This window comes from Astyanax mexicanus, chromosome 9, assembly GCF_023375975.1.
Source record: "Astyanax mexicanus isolate ESR-SI-001 chromosome 9, AstMex3_surface, whole genome shotgun sequence".
Lineage (NCBI taxonomy): Eukaryota > Metazoa > Chordata > Actinopteri > Characiformes > Acestrorhamphidae > Astyanax > Astyanax mexicanus.
The window spans coordinates 19,170,477-19,183,216 of record NC_064416.1 but is presented as its reverse complement, the minus strand read 5'-3'; the positions used below and the strand labels follow the sequence as shown (position 1 = coordinate 19,183,216).

General features: G+C 36.9%; 1 protein-coding gene and 1 long non-coding RNA gene across 11 annotated transcripts in view; one reads left to right on the top strand and one right to left on the bottom strand.

Annotated features, from left to right (window-relative positions):
• The window catches only part of mical3a (microtubule associated monooxygenase, calponin and LIM domain containing 3a), a 124,417-nt gene that overhangs the window by 58,134 nt on the left and 53,543 nt on the right, over positions 1–12,740 (top strand). For 6 of the 10 annotated variants that reach the window (XM_049483637.1, XM_022679619.2, XM_049483629.1 and 3 more), the window contains 10 exons: positions 1,230–1,487; positions 2,626–2,741; positions 3,260–3,386; positions 3,897–3,990; positions 4,113–4,139; positions 4,572–4,719; positions 6,229–6,425; positions 7,076–7,194; positions 7,307–7,378; positions 8,499–8,666. In XM_049483637.1, coding sequence (XP_049339594.1) covers positions 1,230–1,487; positions 2,626–2,741; positions 3,260–3,386; positions 3,897–3,990; positions 4,113–4,139; positions 4,572–4,719; positions 6,229–6,425; positions 7,076–7,194; positions 7,307–7,378; positions 8,499–8,666 — 1,326 coding nt within the window. The remainder of the gene's footprint in view (positions 1–1,229; positions 1,488–2,625; positions 2,742–3,259; positions 3,387–3,896; positions 3,991–4,112; positions 4,140–4,571; positions 4,720–6,228; positions 6,426–7,075; positions 7,195–7,306; positions 7,379–8,498; positions 8,667–12,740) is intronic. The other 4 variants (XM_049483636.1, XM_049483635.1, XM_049483634.1 and 1 more) reach the window with 1 other exon arrangement.
• Positions 9,970–11,741, bottom strand: LOC111194767 (uncharacterized). Its single transcript, XR_002651241.2, has 2 exons — positions 11,403–11,741; positions 9,970–10,764 (listed from the first exon to the last, which is right to left on the bottom strand). It is a non-coding gene; the product is annotated as an uncharacterized LOC111194767 (long non-coding RNA).

The window sequence follows — 12,740 nt, the reverse complement described above, 5'->3', positions numbered from 1 at the left end:
ATAATTAAATATTTAGGCTTATTTGTGAAGGAATTTGAGTAATTGGAAGCTATGTCACTTTAATAGTTTTTAATAGTGATTTAATTTGTGTAATCTACAATCATGTAAAATTTTGGACTAACTGAACAAATAAAACTAAGGAAACGTCTTTAAAAATATATTTAATGTGTAATAAAAATGCTTTAGTCCACCAGCCCAAATAGCTGCTGTTTCCCTGTTTGGCTGAAATAACTTCAGTCAGACATTTCCTATAGCACTCTGACATTGACTGGAGCAAGGTTTTTCCCTGCCCTTCCATATAGAATTCCTTCAGTCATGGGATGTTTTTTAATTGAAATATCTTCCCTGTAGCAGGAATTAAATTTGACTTTGATTTGGTCTTAAATTTTATTTCTCTTGAGCCTGAGATTTTCAGGACTGTTTTTTTTTGGGTTATTGTCATGTTTCATGGTCCACCTTCACTTTATCTCTAGTTTATTCCCCTTAAGCAACTTCTAATACAGTAAAGAATAAATAAAGGTTTAAAAGCTTGTCAGGCTCTGCTACAGCTAACCAGCCTCAAATAATGTCCATTCCACCACCATGCTTTACAGTTGAGGATCTTCTGCTCTAAATGCTGTGCTTGCTTTGGAACAACAACTGTTTTGTTGTTGTGCCCAAATAATTAAACTTTTTAAATTAATTATCTGTTTAAACCCCAAATCTCTTTCAGAACTTCTGTCCTTTGTCTGTGTCCTTTGGCAAACTTTAGTCTTGTTCTGTTTTTTAATTTTTTTATTTGTCTAATCAGCAGCAGCTGATGTGATGCACCTAATTATAATTTTAGACAGTAATACATGTGGGGGTGTTGTAACATTTTTTCTTATTACATTACATTTTAAAAATTATTTTAAAAGGCATTTCTTCAGTTTCATGTGTTTCATTGTATTACATCTGTGTCTCACTGTTGACACTCTTGTCAGCAGAGCAGAGCCAGTTATAGCAACATGAATCAGAAAGTAACACAACACTAAAATCCTCCGTCACTCCGTCACTGGCCTCTCACCTCTGAATTACACACTTCTCATAAGCTTTATCTAAACACTTCAAAACAGCCTCTGATTTTAGTTCAGAATAGACTCACCGCTGATTTCAGAAATTGCACTGACCACAAAAGAGGCATGTTGTTTCACGGGTGACGGACTCCACTGTGACATCATGTCAACTGTTTTCCTTTGTGTGTCCTTCAGGACTACGTGGACACAGAGATGCTTCTGTCCAGGGCTAACGTGGACCAAGCCGCTCTGCTGTCCTACGCCAGAGAGGCAGCTGACTTCTCCACCAATCACCAGCTGCCCACACTGGACTTTGCCATCAACCATTATGGACAGCCTGATGTGGCCATGTTTGACTTCACCTGTATGTACGCCTCTGAGAACGCAGCACTGATCCGGCAGCGCAATGGCCACCAGCTACTGGTAGCACTGGTGGGAGACAGCCTTTTGGAGGTGAGAGCATACAGAACAGAGATGCTCAATTTTCTTCAAAATATAATAGGAAAATAGAATCATTATTATCTTAGTATCATCAATCAGATCCATTTATGAGTGAAATGAATTGATTCATTACTACATGCAAGCTGTGAAGATCATGATCATGTGCAATCATGATCATATTATTTTTAAGATTATTCAGGCACTGCTTAGATAGTAAAAGGGCCCTGGCTGTCTTTTTAAATATATCAGTTTAATACTAGAATACTATGTGTACAAAAGTTTTTTTGTAAGTACACATGCTCATGCATTGTTTTTTTTCTGAATATCCTGATTTTGTTGGATTTTAACTGTTTTTACTCTAAAGGAAGGGCTTTCTATTAGATAAGAGAGCATTGCTGTGAGAATTGGATGGAATTCAATGACAAGATCATTAGTGAAATCAGGATGTTAGATAATCACCACCCTACCACCACCAGAATTGTTAAATAGAGCACCATTGCTGCACAGCTCAGTGCTTGGTGGCTTTCTTCCACTCTAGCTCATGACTGGCATTAGGCATAGTGCCAATAGGTGCATGTTTATCTGCTCCAAAGAATTCTTTTCTATTAGCAGTGTTTCTCTACTCAGTACTAGACAAGCTTTGTATGTGCATTTGCACATCTACGTCCACAAACATTTGGGGATATTGTGTGACTCTGATTTGCAGGTCAGTCAGTCTTTGGTGTGCAGAAAATGATATACGTCAGTGGTGTAGTGTGGTGTTTTTGCCTAGGTGGAGAATTGAACCCCAGTCTGCTAAGTGTTATTCATTACATTAATCAAAGTGATTGTTAATTAGTCCATTAGTTAAATGAGGTGCGTTGGTGCACGGACAACATCAGAACTAGGGTTGGCAACCATTTATTTATTTATTATTATTTGCCGCTATTGATGATCTTGTCTTTTTATTTATTTATTTTTTAATGATATTATTTTGTACTAATTAAAAGAGAACAACATAGTTTATTGGTCTGGCAAAACTGACAGTTTTCAGAATCAGAAGTAATTTCTGATTTTATTAAGGTTGATATTTTACATGATTTGACCCAGTTTCCCAAAAATATCCTGCTGTATCACACATCTTCATAAGAATATGTTTCTGTGTTTGCAGCCATTTTGGCCAATGGGAACTGGCATTGCCCGAGGCTTCCTGGCAGCCTTAGACTCAGCGTGGATGGTGAGGAGCTGGGCTCAGGGTGCCTCTGCTCTGGAAGTTCTAGCAGAGAGGTAAGACAAACTCTTCATTGTGCTGTGACACTCATTGTCAAAAATATAGTTGCACATGAATGAATGATAGGTAATCATGCTAGACTATAATGTGTGGAATGCAGTTGAACACACTATCCACTCTCCTTCTTGCCACAAAACCCAGGACACCATTAGGAACCTCTACAACTCCATACAGAGATGACTGGCTTGGTACATTACACATGCGTTAAAAACACTGCATCTGTATATAGCTCAATAAATATGAATAAAATAAGTTGCCCAGATCAGTCTAAATTAAAAAATGACGTCTTTACACCTGAATTTGCTTGTAAAACACATGTAAGGTAGTTCATCTTGCTGAGTTCGCACTGCATTTCTGCTGTAAGTGCTTTATGAGTAAATTGCCAGTGTTAAGTCTCCTGGGTCAGATCAGAGGCAGCACTAATGGGATGAAAGCGGCTCTGAATGGAATTGAACTGTGCTCCTGTGTCTGGTCCTAACCGTGCAGCAGTAACCCTGGCTCCCTTGTGTCTCAGGGAGAGCATCTACCGGCTACTTCCGCAGACCACTCCAGAGAATGTCAGTAAGAACTACAGCCATTATACTGTGGATCCCACAACACGATATCCAAACATCAGTCTGCATTTACTCAGACCCAACCAGGTCAGTGGAATTTTGTTGTTTTTATGTTTTAATGTATTTATCTTTAAATAATCATGTATAAAGTGGTTCCCAACCCTCATCACATATAAAATGTGGGCTAGGTGAATATATGGTATTGTTTTGGTGATATGTCATGTGGGGAATTTAACCTATATGAAATATTTTAATTATAGTATTAAAAATAGGATGTGTTTCATGTTTACATTGTAAAAAAAATATTTACTATTTACTACTAATGAAAAAAGATTTACTTACTGTTTGCTTTTGTTCCACTGGCAGATAAGGCAGATTTTTTGTCAAAAGCTAAAACTGTTTTTGAATTAGGGAAAAAAAAAAACGTCCACCAGTAGATTAGATCATTCAGACAGATAAAATTGCTTGATAAGTTTGAAGAATGATCAATGATCTTTAGTTGGATAAGATCATTCATGCAGGGACAAAAACAGCCACTTGATTTAGTCCATAATGAAAGACAGAAACTGACTATTTTTTTCCTCTTCCACCATTTAGGTCCGACATCTCATAGATACTGGAGAGAACAGGGAAATCCGAATCGACATGGAGAATGTGGTCAACTCTTCTACTCCCAAACTCATGAGAAATGGTGTGCAATTTGTTTTGTTTTTTTGATACAGAGTTACTTGTATTGTATAGTTTGTTGTTTGACTGAATAGGACACCTCTGGCTGTTATTTTGCAACTTAATGCCTTATTATTTCCATCCTAGAACTTCTGCTTGAGAAGCAGTTGCAAGGTAACTTTGGTGGATGATGAGGGTCAAAATGCATGATGCTCTCTCCTGAGGGGTTCATCTAAAGCGTCTTGTTGTTGACTGATTAATTCATTAGAGATTTGGTCAATAATGGAATGGAGTTTTTCCTTTGGAACTGAAACACTGTACAAACTGAACCACTGTATGAACTAACAGACTGTATTTTACATATTAAGGGCCAAAGAAACAGCATTTCTAACCATAACTCCAAACTGTCTACCTCCTGAGATTCCCAATAACCTTCCATAAGTGAATGAAATCCACCCTTTGTCCCCTCCCTTCCTCCTCCTCCTCCTCCTCCTCCTCAACCCTGCGGATGCTGACTTTATTGTACAACTAACGACTTTGTCTTCTGTATGAAGGATTAATGGTATCCCAGATAGTGGCTCATTGAGATTTGTGTTATTTCCACAGAGTCTATTGCACGCTCCAGTAAGCTGCTGAACTGGTGTCAGAGGCAGACAGAGGGCTACCGAGGGGTCAGTGTGTCTGACCTCACCACGTCCTGGAAGAGTGGCCTGGCTCTGTGTGCCCTCATCCACCGCTACCGACCGGACCTCATGTGAGTCCAGTCTGCTTCCCTCACGTCTTCAGTTTAAGCTCTTTATAGGTCTACATGCTGTAGCTTTGTAGTCTGGATAATACCAAAAGTGAGGATTATAAACATAATCCCTGGTGTGGGCTAGTGTCAGTTTCAGTAAGCTAATTGTTCATTACCAAATCCTTCAAAACATGAGGAGTGCCTAGTATAAAAGCTAAACTTAAGACTCAGTATGAACCGGTATACCGCCCAGCAATAGTTTGAACCATAACAAAAGCTTACTTTTTTTTCATCGTACATAATAAAAAAAAAATACTGATAATAAATTATACCATAATTCCCTTTGGTTTGAGTATGTTCTAAACCAGGGTTTCTTAACCAGTAGGCCTTAGACCACCAGGTTGGCTGTGAAGTGGTCTGCAGACGCACCTTGGGGGGAGGTAGGCTTTAGTGGACCAATTCCTACACTTGATATGTGCTACTATAGCCTCTCATGTCTTTTCAAGCCTCTGCAAAGAGGCAATGTCTGCATGTGTGTAATGGCTATTTTATCTGTGAGTGGCTAAAGCACAGTGTACAAAAGTTTAAATCATTATAACTTTATAGTATTTTATAATATATTATCCGCTGTGGCAGACTCTGGTTATCATGACTGGCTGTGTCTGCTCAGCAGTATCCCACTGACAACAGTGTGTTTAAAAGTGCACTGGAGATCTGTGTTCAGTGTAAATGTAGCTCTAGTCATAATAATGTGGAAAAAATAAAAGTAAGAATCAATGGTTAGACTAACCACTATATGAACATACCAGAAACACAAAAAAGTAAGAGCATGTCACAGAGGAAACACCAAAGGATTTTTTTTTCAAATACCTTCATGGGTGCTTGATGCAGACATAACAGTTTAAAAATAAAGAAAAAATAAAAACACATACATTTTGTTTTTTTCTTGTCGGCTATTATGAACAGGTGGGCTGTAAGGTGGAAAAGTTGTGGAAAACAGGTGGTTAAGAATCCCTGTTATAAACAGCACAATTGGAACAGTTGCTATTTACCATCTCACTTAGTCTCACTACAGATCCCAGTAGCTCCTCATAAACCAATCAGTCTCTCTCTCATAGCAGCTGATAAACCCATTACCTCTAAGATGCACATTAGCATTGTCTTCACTCTCCATTACTGTAAATGTTCAGATTGACCTTTTGCAGGCCCAGCTGTGTGGTGCCTGTTTTGGTCTTCTAGCTCTTGCAGTGTACTGTGGGAGCAATATTAGAAAGAGCTGCATATTATATAGCCAGATCCCCTTTCAGACACAACACACAACTCTTCAGGGTGCAAGTTGTTGTGCTAAATATTGACCATGTGTTTAGCTCCCTCCACTGTATCTCAATTACATGGAACCTAATTTAGATTCACTTATAACGTTACATTACTTGTGACCTTTTAGGTTGTCTAAAACACAGCCAAATGTTCTTTGTTTTAGATTTGAGTCACTGATGTTTAACTCTGTTTATCTGTGTTTGATATATATAGCGACTTTGAATCCCTGGATGAGAAGGATGTGGAGAAGAACAACCAGTTGGCATTTGATGTGTCTGAGAAGGAGTTTGGGATATCGCCCATTATGACTGGGAAAGAGATGTCCGTTGTGGTGGAGCCTGACAAGCTTTCTATGGTCGTGTATCTTACTCAGTTCTATGAGATGTTCAAGGACACTGTGCCTCCTGGTGGTAAGTAGTAATTAGTATGTAATTGATCAATATGAAAAGTGTCCTGAAACCGATTTCCCCAACAAATTCAATATTTGTTTTAGGCAGTTCACATCAGTTTTTTACATGTGGTCTATATCAGACATTTTTTCTGAACAGTTCATAGTCCAAAAGTGAAATGCTTCACATGAAGTTTCAGTTTCGTCTTTCCACCTGGGCTTATCACTAACAATGCATTTAAGCTTGCTGTAAAAAGTACATGTTATTGGGCCAACCCACTTATTTATTTTAAATGTTTTATTTATTTTAACTTGGAGCCACATCTCATTAGAGACACAGCCTCTTAATTTTCTATATTTTGTATATTTTTGAAGTTCGTCACCTGTTATCAGATTTTTGTCCAATTACTGAACTCCTCACTCACTGCTGTCGTCCTTTTTCCCTTCTCCTTGCACCCTTATAGCCTTTTTCAATAATTCTGTACCACTTGTTGAAATGGCCTGGTCAAAATTGAAAGTGTCACATTCAGTGTGTGCTTTGTCGTTTACTTTCACTCAAATAATGTCTGTAATACATAAGGCAAAAAAACATTTGGATACCTCCTTTAAATTCATAACTTAATGAATATAAGGTTTAATAGCTCAAATCTACATGTTCTTGCTGTGTTCCAGAAAACCACAATCTAAGTCCAGAAGAGAAGGCCGCTCTGATCGCCAGCACAAAGTCACCCATCTCCTTCCTCAGCAAACTGGGTCAGAGTATTAACATCTCAAGGAAGCGCAATCCCAAGGTACTGTTGCTAATTTTTTGGATAGTCTGAGCTTAGCACTGAGACACTGCAGTATTGACTATCTGCTCTCTCTGATCCTGACTCTCAGTGTTTGCTGTTTACACTTTGACAGGATAAGAAGGAGAAGGAGATGGATGGAGTGGGGAAGAGGAGAAAAACGAGTCAGGCCGGCCAGTCTGAAGATGTAAGAATATATTATTGTTATATTTGTGGACTTGTATTGTACAATAAAAGTATTTTCTTTACATGTATCATATGGGAAATCTTGGGTCGAAGATCAGGGTGAATCATGCTATGGCATCCCTGGAGATAAGTTAAGGCTCTTAGATAAGGGTTCAACGGTGGCAGCTTTAGGAACACGGGGAGCTAACCCACAACTTTGTAACTGATAACCTAGTACTAAAAAAAAAAAAAACCTAGTAAAAAAAAAAAAAAAGGAATTATGTTATGCTCCTGTGCTGTACAATAGACAATCTAGGAGTGATGAACAGAAGTTAATGAGTGTATTGCATGTCTACTTGTAGAAACCTGACAATGAGGACCTATTCATACTTTTTAACAATAAAGGACAATACTACTAGTGCTGTTTTCACACAAATCCCAGTGTAGGAACTTTCTGTTTCCCTTAAAAAGGGAGTAATGTGATAAAAGGAGCAAATTGTATTATGTGCCATTCCTGGAAATAGTTGCAGAGCTTTGGAACTCTGATATTTTCCACACTTAGCCAAACTAACAGAAAAACACACAAGAAAACAAAGCAGAGGAAATTCTCAAAATTTCAATATATCGATAAATATTGAGTTTATTGCATAGTAGATATGGGGAATATTTTGTAAAAATCTATATATATATTAAGCTATTTTCTGTAAGATAAAAAAGGAAACAAAAAAAAATGTCTGCTGCATGTTACCTTTTGTTTTTGCAATTCAATTCCTGGGGCCATTCATGTGAATATGATTTGATTTCCAGAGGGATGACACTTAACAGGGCAGGGCAGACTTATGCTACACTGCTTTAATGGCATAGTTTGCACGACAAAAAAAAAAAAATGTTAAAATGCTATTAAGAGTTAAATTGTCTTATATTTACATAAAATAACATTTCACTTATTCACATTACTTACACATGTACTGTTTAGATGTCCAGAATGCTTTGTTATTAGAGTATGGTGCATGCTATTGTATAGAAATGTAAAATGTTTACATATATAATGATTAAAATGTTTGGAACAGCTCTAATAAAAAGCTGTATAATAACTTGTTACATTGCAGGCTCTTAATTGTTATTTTTGTATTCTGGTCCAGGAGGAGCTGCAGCAGGGGGTCGGTAATGAAAGGTCCACAGCCCTGACGGAGCGCAGAATTGACACCACAGCAGCGGCTAACAATAACAAGGTGAAGTCAATGGCCACCCAGCTACTGGCCAAGTTTGAGGAGAACGCCCCTGCACAATCCACTGGACTCAAGAGACAGGTAGGTCAGAGTTCATGTAGTAATAACAGGGCTCTGCTTTGCTACTGGAAATGGAGGACACCTCAGGAATCCAATATGGAACACGATTGTCAAACATTGTTCTCAGCATCAGTTCTTCATCTGTTGTTTGGTGTTTTAGCTCTGTGTAGGTGTTGTTTGTATAGTAAGATCTGTGTGTGAGAGTGTGTGTGCGTGTGTGTGTGTGTGTATATATATATATATATATATATATATATATATATATATATATATAGAGTTGACTGGGTTCTCAGGGCAGGCCTGGGTCAGTCGGCAGCTCTGTGTGTGGGAGGTGGGTGAAGCAGTATAACGCTGGGTTTGTGTTTTCTCCTGGATTTGCCTGGTTTGTCTATTTATCTTGGCATTGCTGCTTTGTGTTGAGAAGTTTTCTGATTGTTTGGCCCAGGCTTGGTGGGACTTATTAAGTTTTAAGGTTTTGGGGAGTGAGTGATGTGTTATATATATACAAAATATGGCCCTAAAATAATATCACAAAATTTCAGGGTATTTTTACAAAAATTATATTCTCTTATTTTACTATTTACAACTGCAACAAATTAATGTTAAAGTTTTGTTTTACATAAACCTTCATATATAACATTGTTTCCAACAATAATTAGGAACAAAAAAAGTCTGTACATTTTTGTCTGTTTTGTAATTGACAGAAAAAGTAATAATGTTAAAAAGATGTTAAATGTTAAAATGAATTAAAAAAATAAACATAACGTTATATTACTTAAATCTACCACAATACTAAAGTACAGAATATATATTGGATCCATTTAAACTGCAAAGATAAACAATTATACAAAAATTGCCCTTAAGCTTCACAGTAAATGGCAAAACATGCAAAAACATGCTTTTCAGAAGATATTATTTAATTTAAATATAATAATATTAATTTGTTGTTTTTAAAGCACATTTTCACACAGGGACATGTAGGTTTGGATTTATTTTTCTTCCTTAATAATGAAAAAGTTCATTTAAAACTATATTTTGAGTTGTTTTTTGTGTTATCTTGTGTTATCTTTGTGTTATATTTTAATTTGTTTGGTGATCTGAAACATTCAAGTTTGACAAATAAGAAAAAATAAGAAATTATAAAGGGGGCAAACATTTCTTCACACCGCTGTATGTTTATCAGTTCTAGCGATTCCTATTGTATTGGCAGTGTTTCTCTACAAGGACTAGACCAACTGTGTATCATCATGCAGCTGAATACATTCATGTGTTACTGTGACTAATTTACATGAAAAAAAAAATCACACAAACAAGACAAACAAAATGATGCTAGTAAATGTATTAATATTTACACAAAAGAGAAGGAAAGAAAATTAAGGAAGAAAAAATGATAAAGGAAATCAGTGGATGACAGTGGGCAGCGCTGGATCGTCCTCTTCATCAACCTTTATCTCCTTCTTGCTTTCAATCCATTTGGCTTTTCTTTGCAGGAAGTTCCTTCACACCTCCTCCTCCTCTTCTTCTGAAAGCTCACACTTGCTTTTGCATGAGAATTTTTGTTTAGGAGGCATCGGAGTTTTTCGAGCTAATTTGGTCTTATAGATTCTGTCTGTTGTCTTATACCGTCCACTGAACGCGTCAGTGATCTCCAAGTCCTCGTCATTCCACCATTCTGTGAACGCCCTGGGTTCGTGTGTACTTTTTGCACACCTGAGGTAGTGCTGGTGGTCTGGCATGTACCACAGTGATTTAAAATCACAATAGCATCTGTCCTTACTCTGGAATGAGCATAAACACGATGAACTGGCTGCTTTTTCAGCGCTCTCATTGGACAAAACATCCTCACGTGCTAGCTCATCATTTTTCTCTGCCTTTGTCAGAGGATCATAAGACTCTGTAGGTGATGGGTCAACACCAAGACAGTAGGGAGTGACCACTAATTCTTTGAGACTTTTGATGATAGAGTTTGTAGAACAGATGCTCTTCTCAGTGGTTAATGACGCTGGTAAAAGCACTAACAGCTAGCTCAGGCTCCAGCTCGTTGACCTCCACACTGTTCCCTCTTTCTTCTAGTGAAGACATTTCCAACCCAGGTTAACGTAACCAACAGAGAGGAAATCTGAAAATCGAAAAAGAGTCAAACCCTAAGATATATTTGAAACCCTAAGGGTTGTTAAAGCAGACTGAGGCGGTTCATTAGCAAAACTTCATTAGCAACAACAGGTCATTTATTATATCGTTTTCTTATACAGCTCTGGAAAAAAAAAACAAGAGATTTACATTTTTCCAAATTGAAAGCCTTTGGAATATAATCAAAAGGAAGATGGATGATCACAAGCCATCAAACCAAGCTGAACTACTTGAATTTTTGCACCAGGAGTGACATAAAATTATCTAAAAGCAGTGTGTAAGATTTTGATTTCTGAACTCTTAAAGCTTTATGAATATGAACTTGATTTGTTTGCGTTATTTAAGGTCTAAAATTTCTGAATCTTTTTTTGTTATTTCAGCCATTTCTCATTTTCTGCAAATGAATGCTCTAAATGACAATATATTTATTATGTTGTCTGTAGTTTATAGAAAAGTTCATTTTACCAAATAAATTTACCTATACATAGCACAATCAGAGAAATTAATTCAGAAACCGAAGTTATCTCTTAATTTTTTCCAGAGATGTACATATATAACGTTTATATTTTTTGTTCAGATCATAATATTTTTCTTATTTTAAAGTATCTAAACCAGGACCGCGCCTACCTGGACAGATCTGCAGAAGAAAAGCAGTGGAAAATGTTTCTGAAATATTCAGCACCAGGAAAACCAGTTGTTCCATGCTCAGTAGAACCAGCGAAGTGAGGAGTGTTTTGATATGAACTAATCTGAACTGGCTGATGATGTCACAGAATTCTACCATGCAAAGATTCTATTCTTCAGTGATTCTCAGAGCAGAGGAGTGTGAAGCTTTATATCATTATAAATACCTACCCAAAATACACTACATGTTCAAAACTTTGTGGACACTATATTTCAGGGTATTTTTGCAATTACAATATTCTTGGCAATGTGAAAAAAACACTGTAAATAGTACAGTATTAAGAATACTGCTATAAACCAAATGTAAAGGCTTTAGTAGAAACTAATAGTTCTTTTCAGAAAGGAAATATGTTTTTTTTATACATGCAAACACATTTTAATCTCATTTATGCAAATACTTTACCTAGGAACCACCTACCAACACCTTAGCAACCACCTAGCATCCACTTAGAAACAACCTAGCAACCACCGTAGATACCATAGAAACACCTTAACAACAACCTAGACACACCTTAGCACCCACCTAGCAACACTATAGCAACTACAACAGATACCAAAGCAACACCTTAGCAACCACCTAGCAACCATCTAGCAACAACATAACAACCATCACAGATACCATAGCAAGACCTTAGCAACCACCTAGCAACACCTTAGCAACCACATAGCAACACCTTGGCAACCAACTAGCAAAACCTTTTATTGCTACTTTCCTAACAGAGGTGATCTTAAAAGTCCTAAATTAAAGTGCAATCCCTGGAACAATTAATTAGTATGTCTTCCAAAGAGCAACTCCAACAAAAATACAAACAAATACAAAATATATTTCAATACTGCTATTATTGAAAAAAAAAATTGTAACACATTTTTTTTTTTTTTTTTAGCATTTAGCATTTTTAACATTTAAATGTAATATCACGAGCATGTTTTTGTGTTTTATAATATGGCACACCCTTACTTAATTTTATGGAATAATTTTATGTAGTAATTTTATGGATCCATTTATAGTGAAAGTTGGACACAGTGGCAAATTTCACGCAACTGCAAGTTTCACATTATGTTCAAAAGAAAAAAAAAAGTCAGACATGGAGATATGTGGTTTTGCCTGACAGTAAACAAATTTGTTTTGTGCAGCTTACTTTTTTCAGTATTTTATTTTCTGAAGTAACTTGTGTTTATCTGTTGAAGTGGAGTCTGGGTCATATCTGAATAGACAGAAATGAGATTTGGGACTGTGTGTATGTGAGTCTGCATGCTGTGATCTACCCTAATGGAGTAACC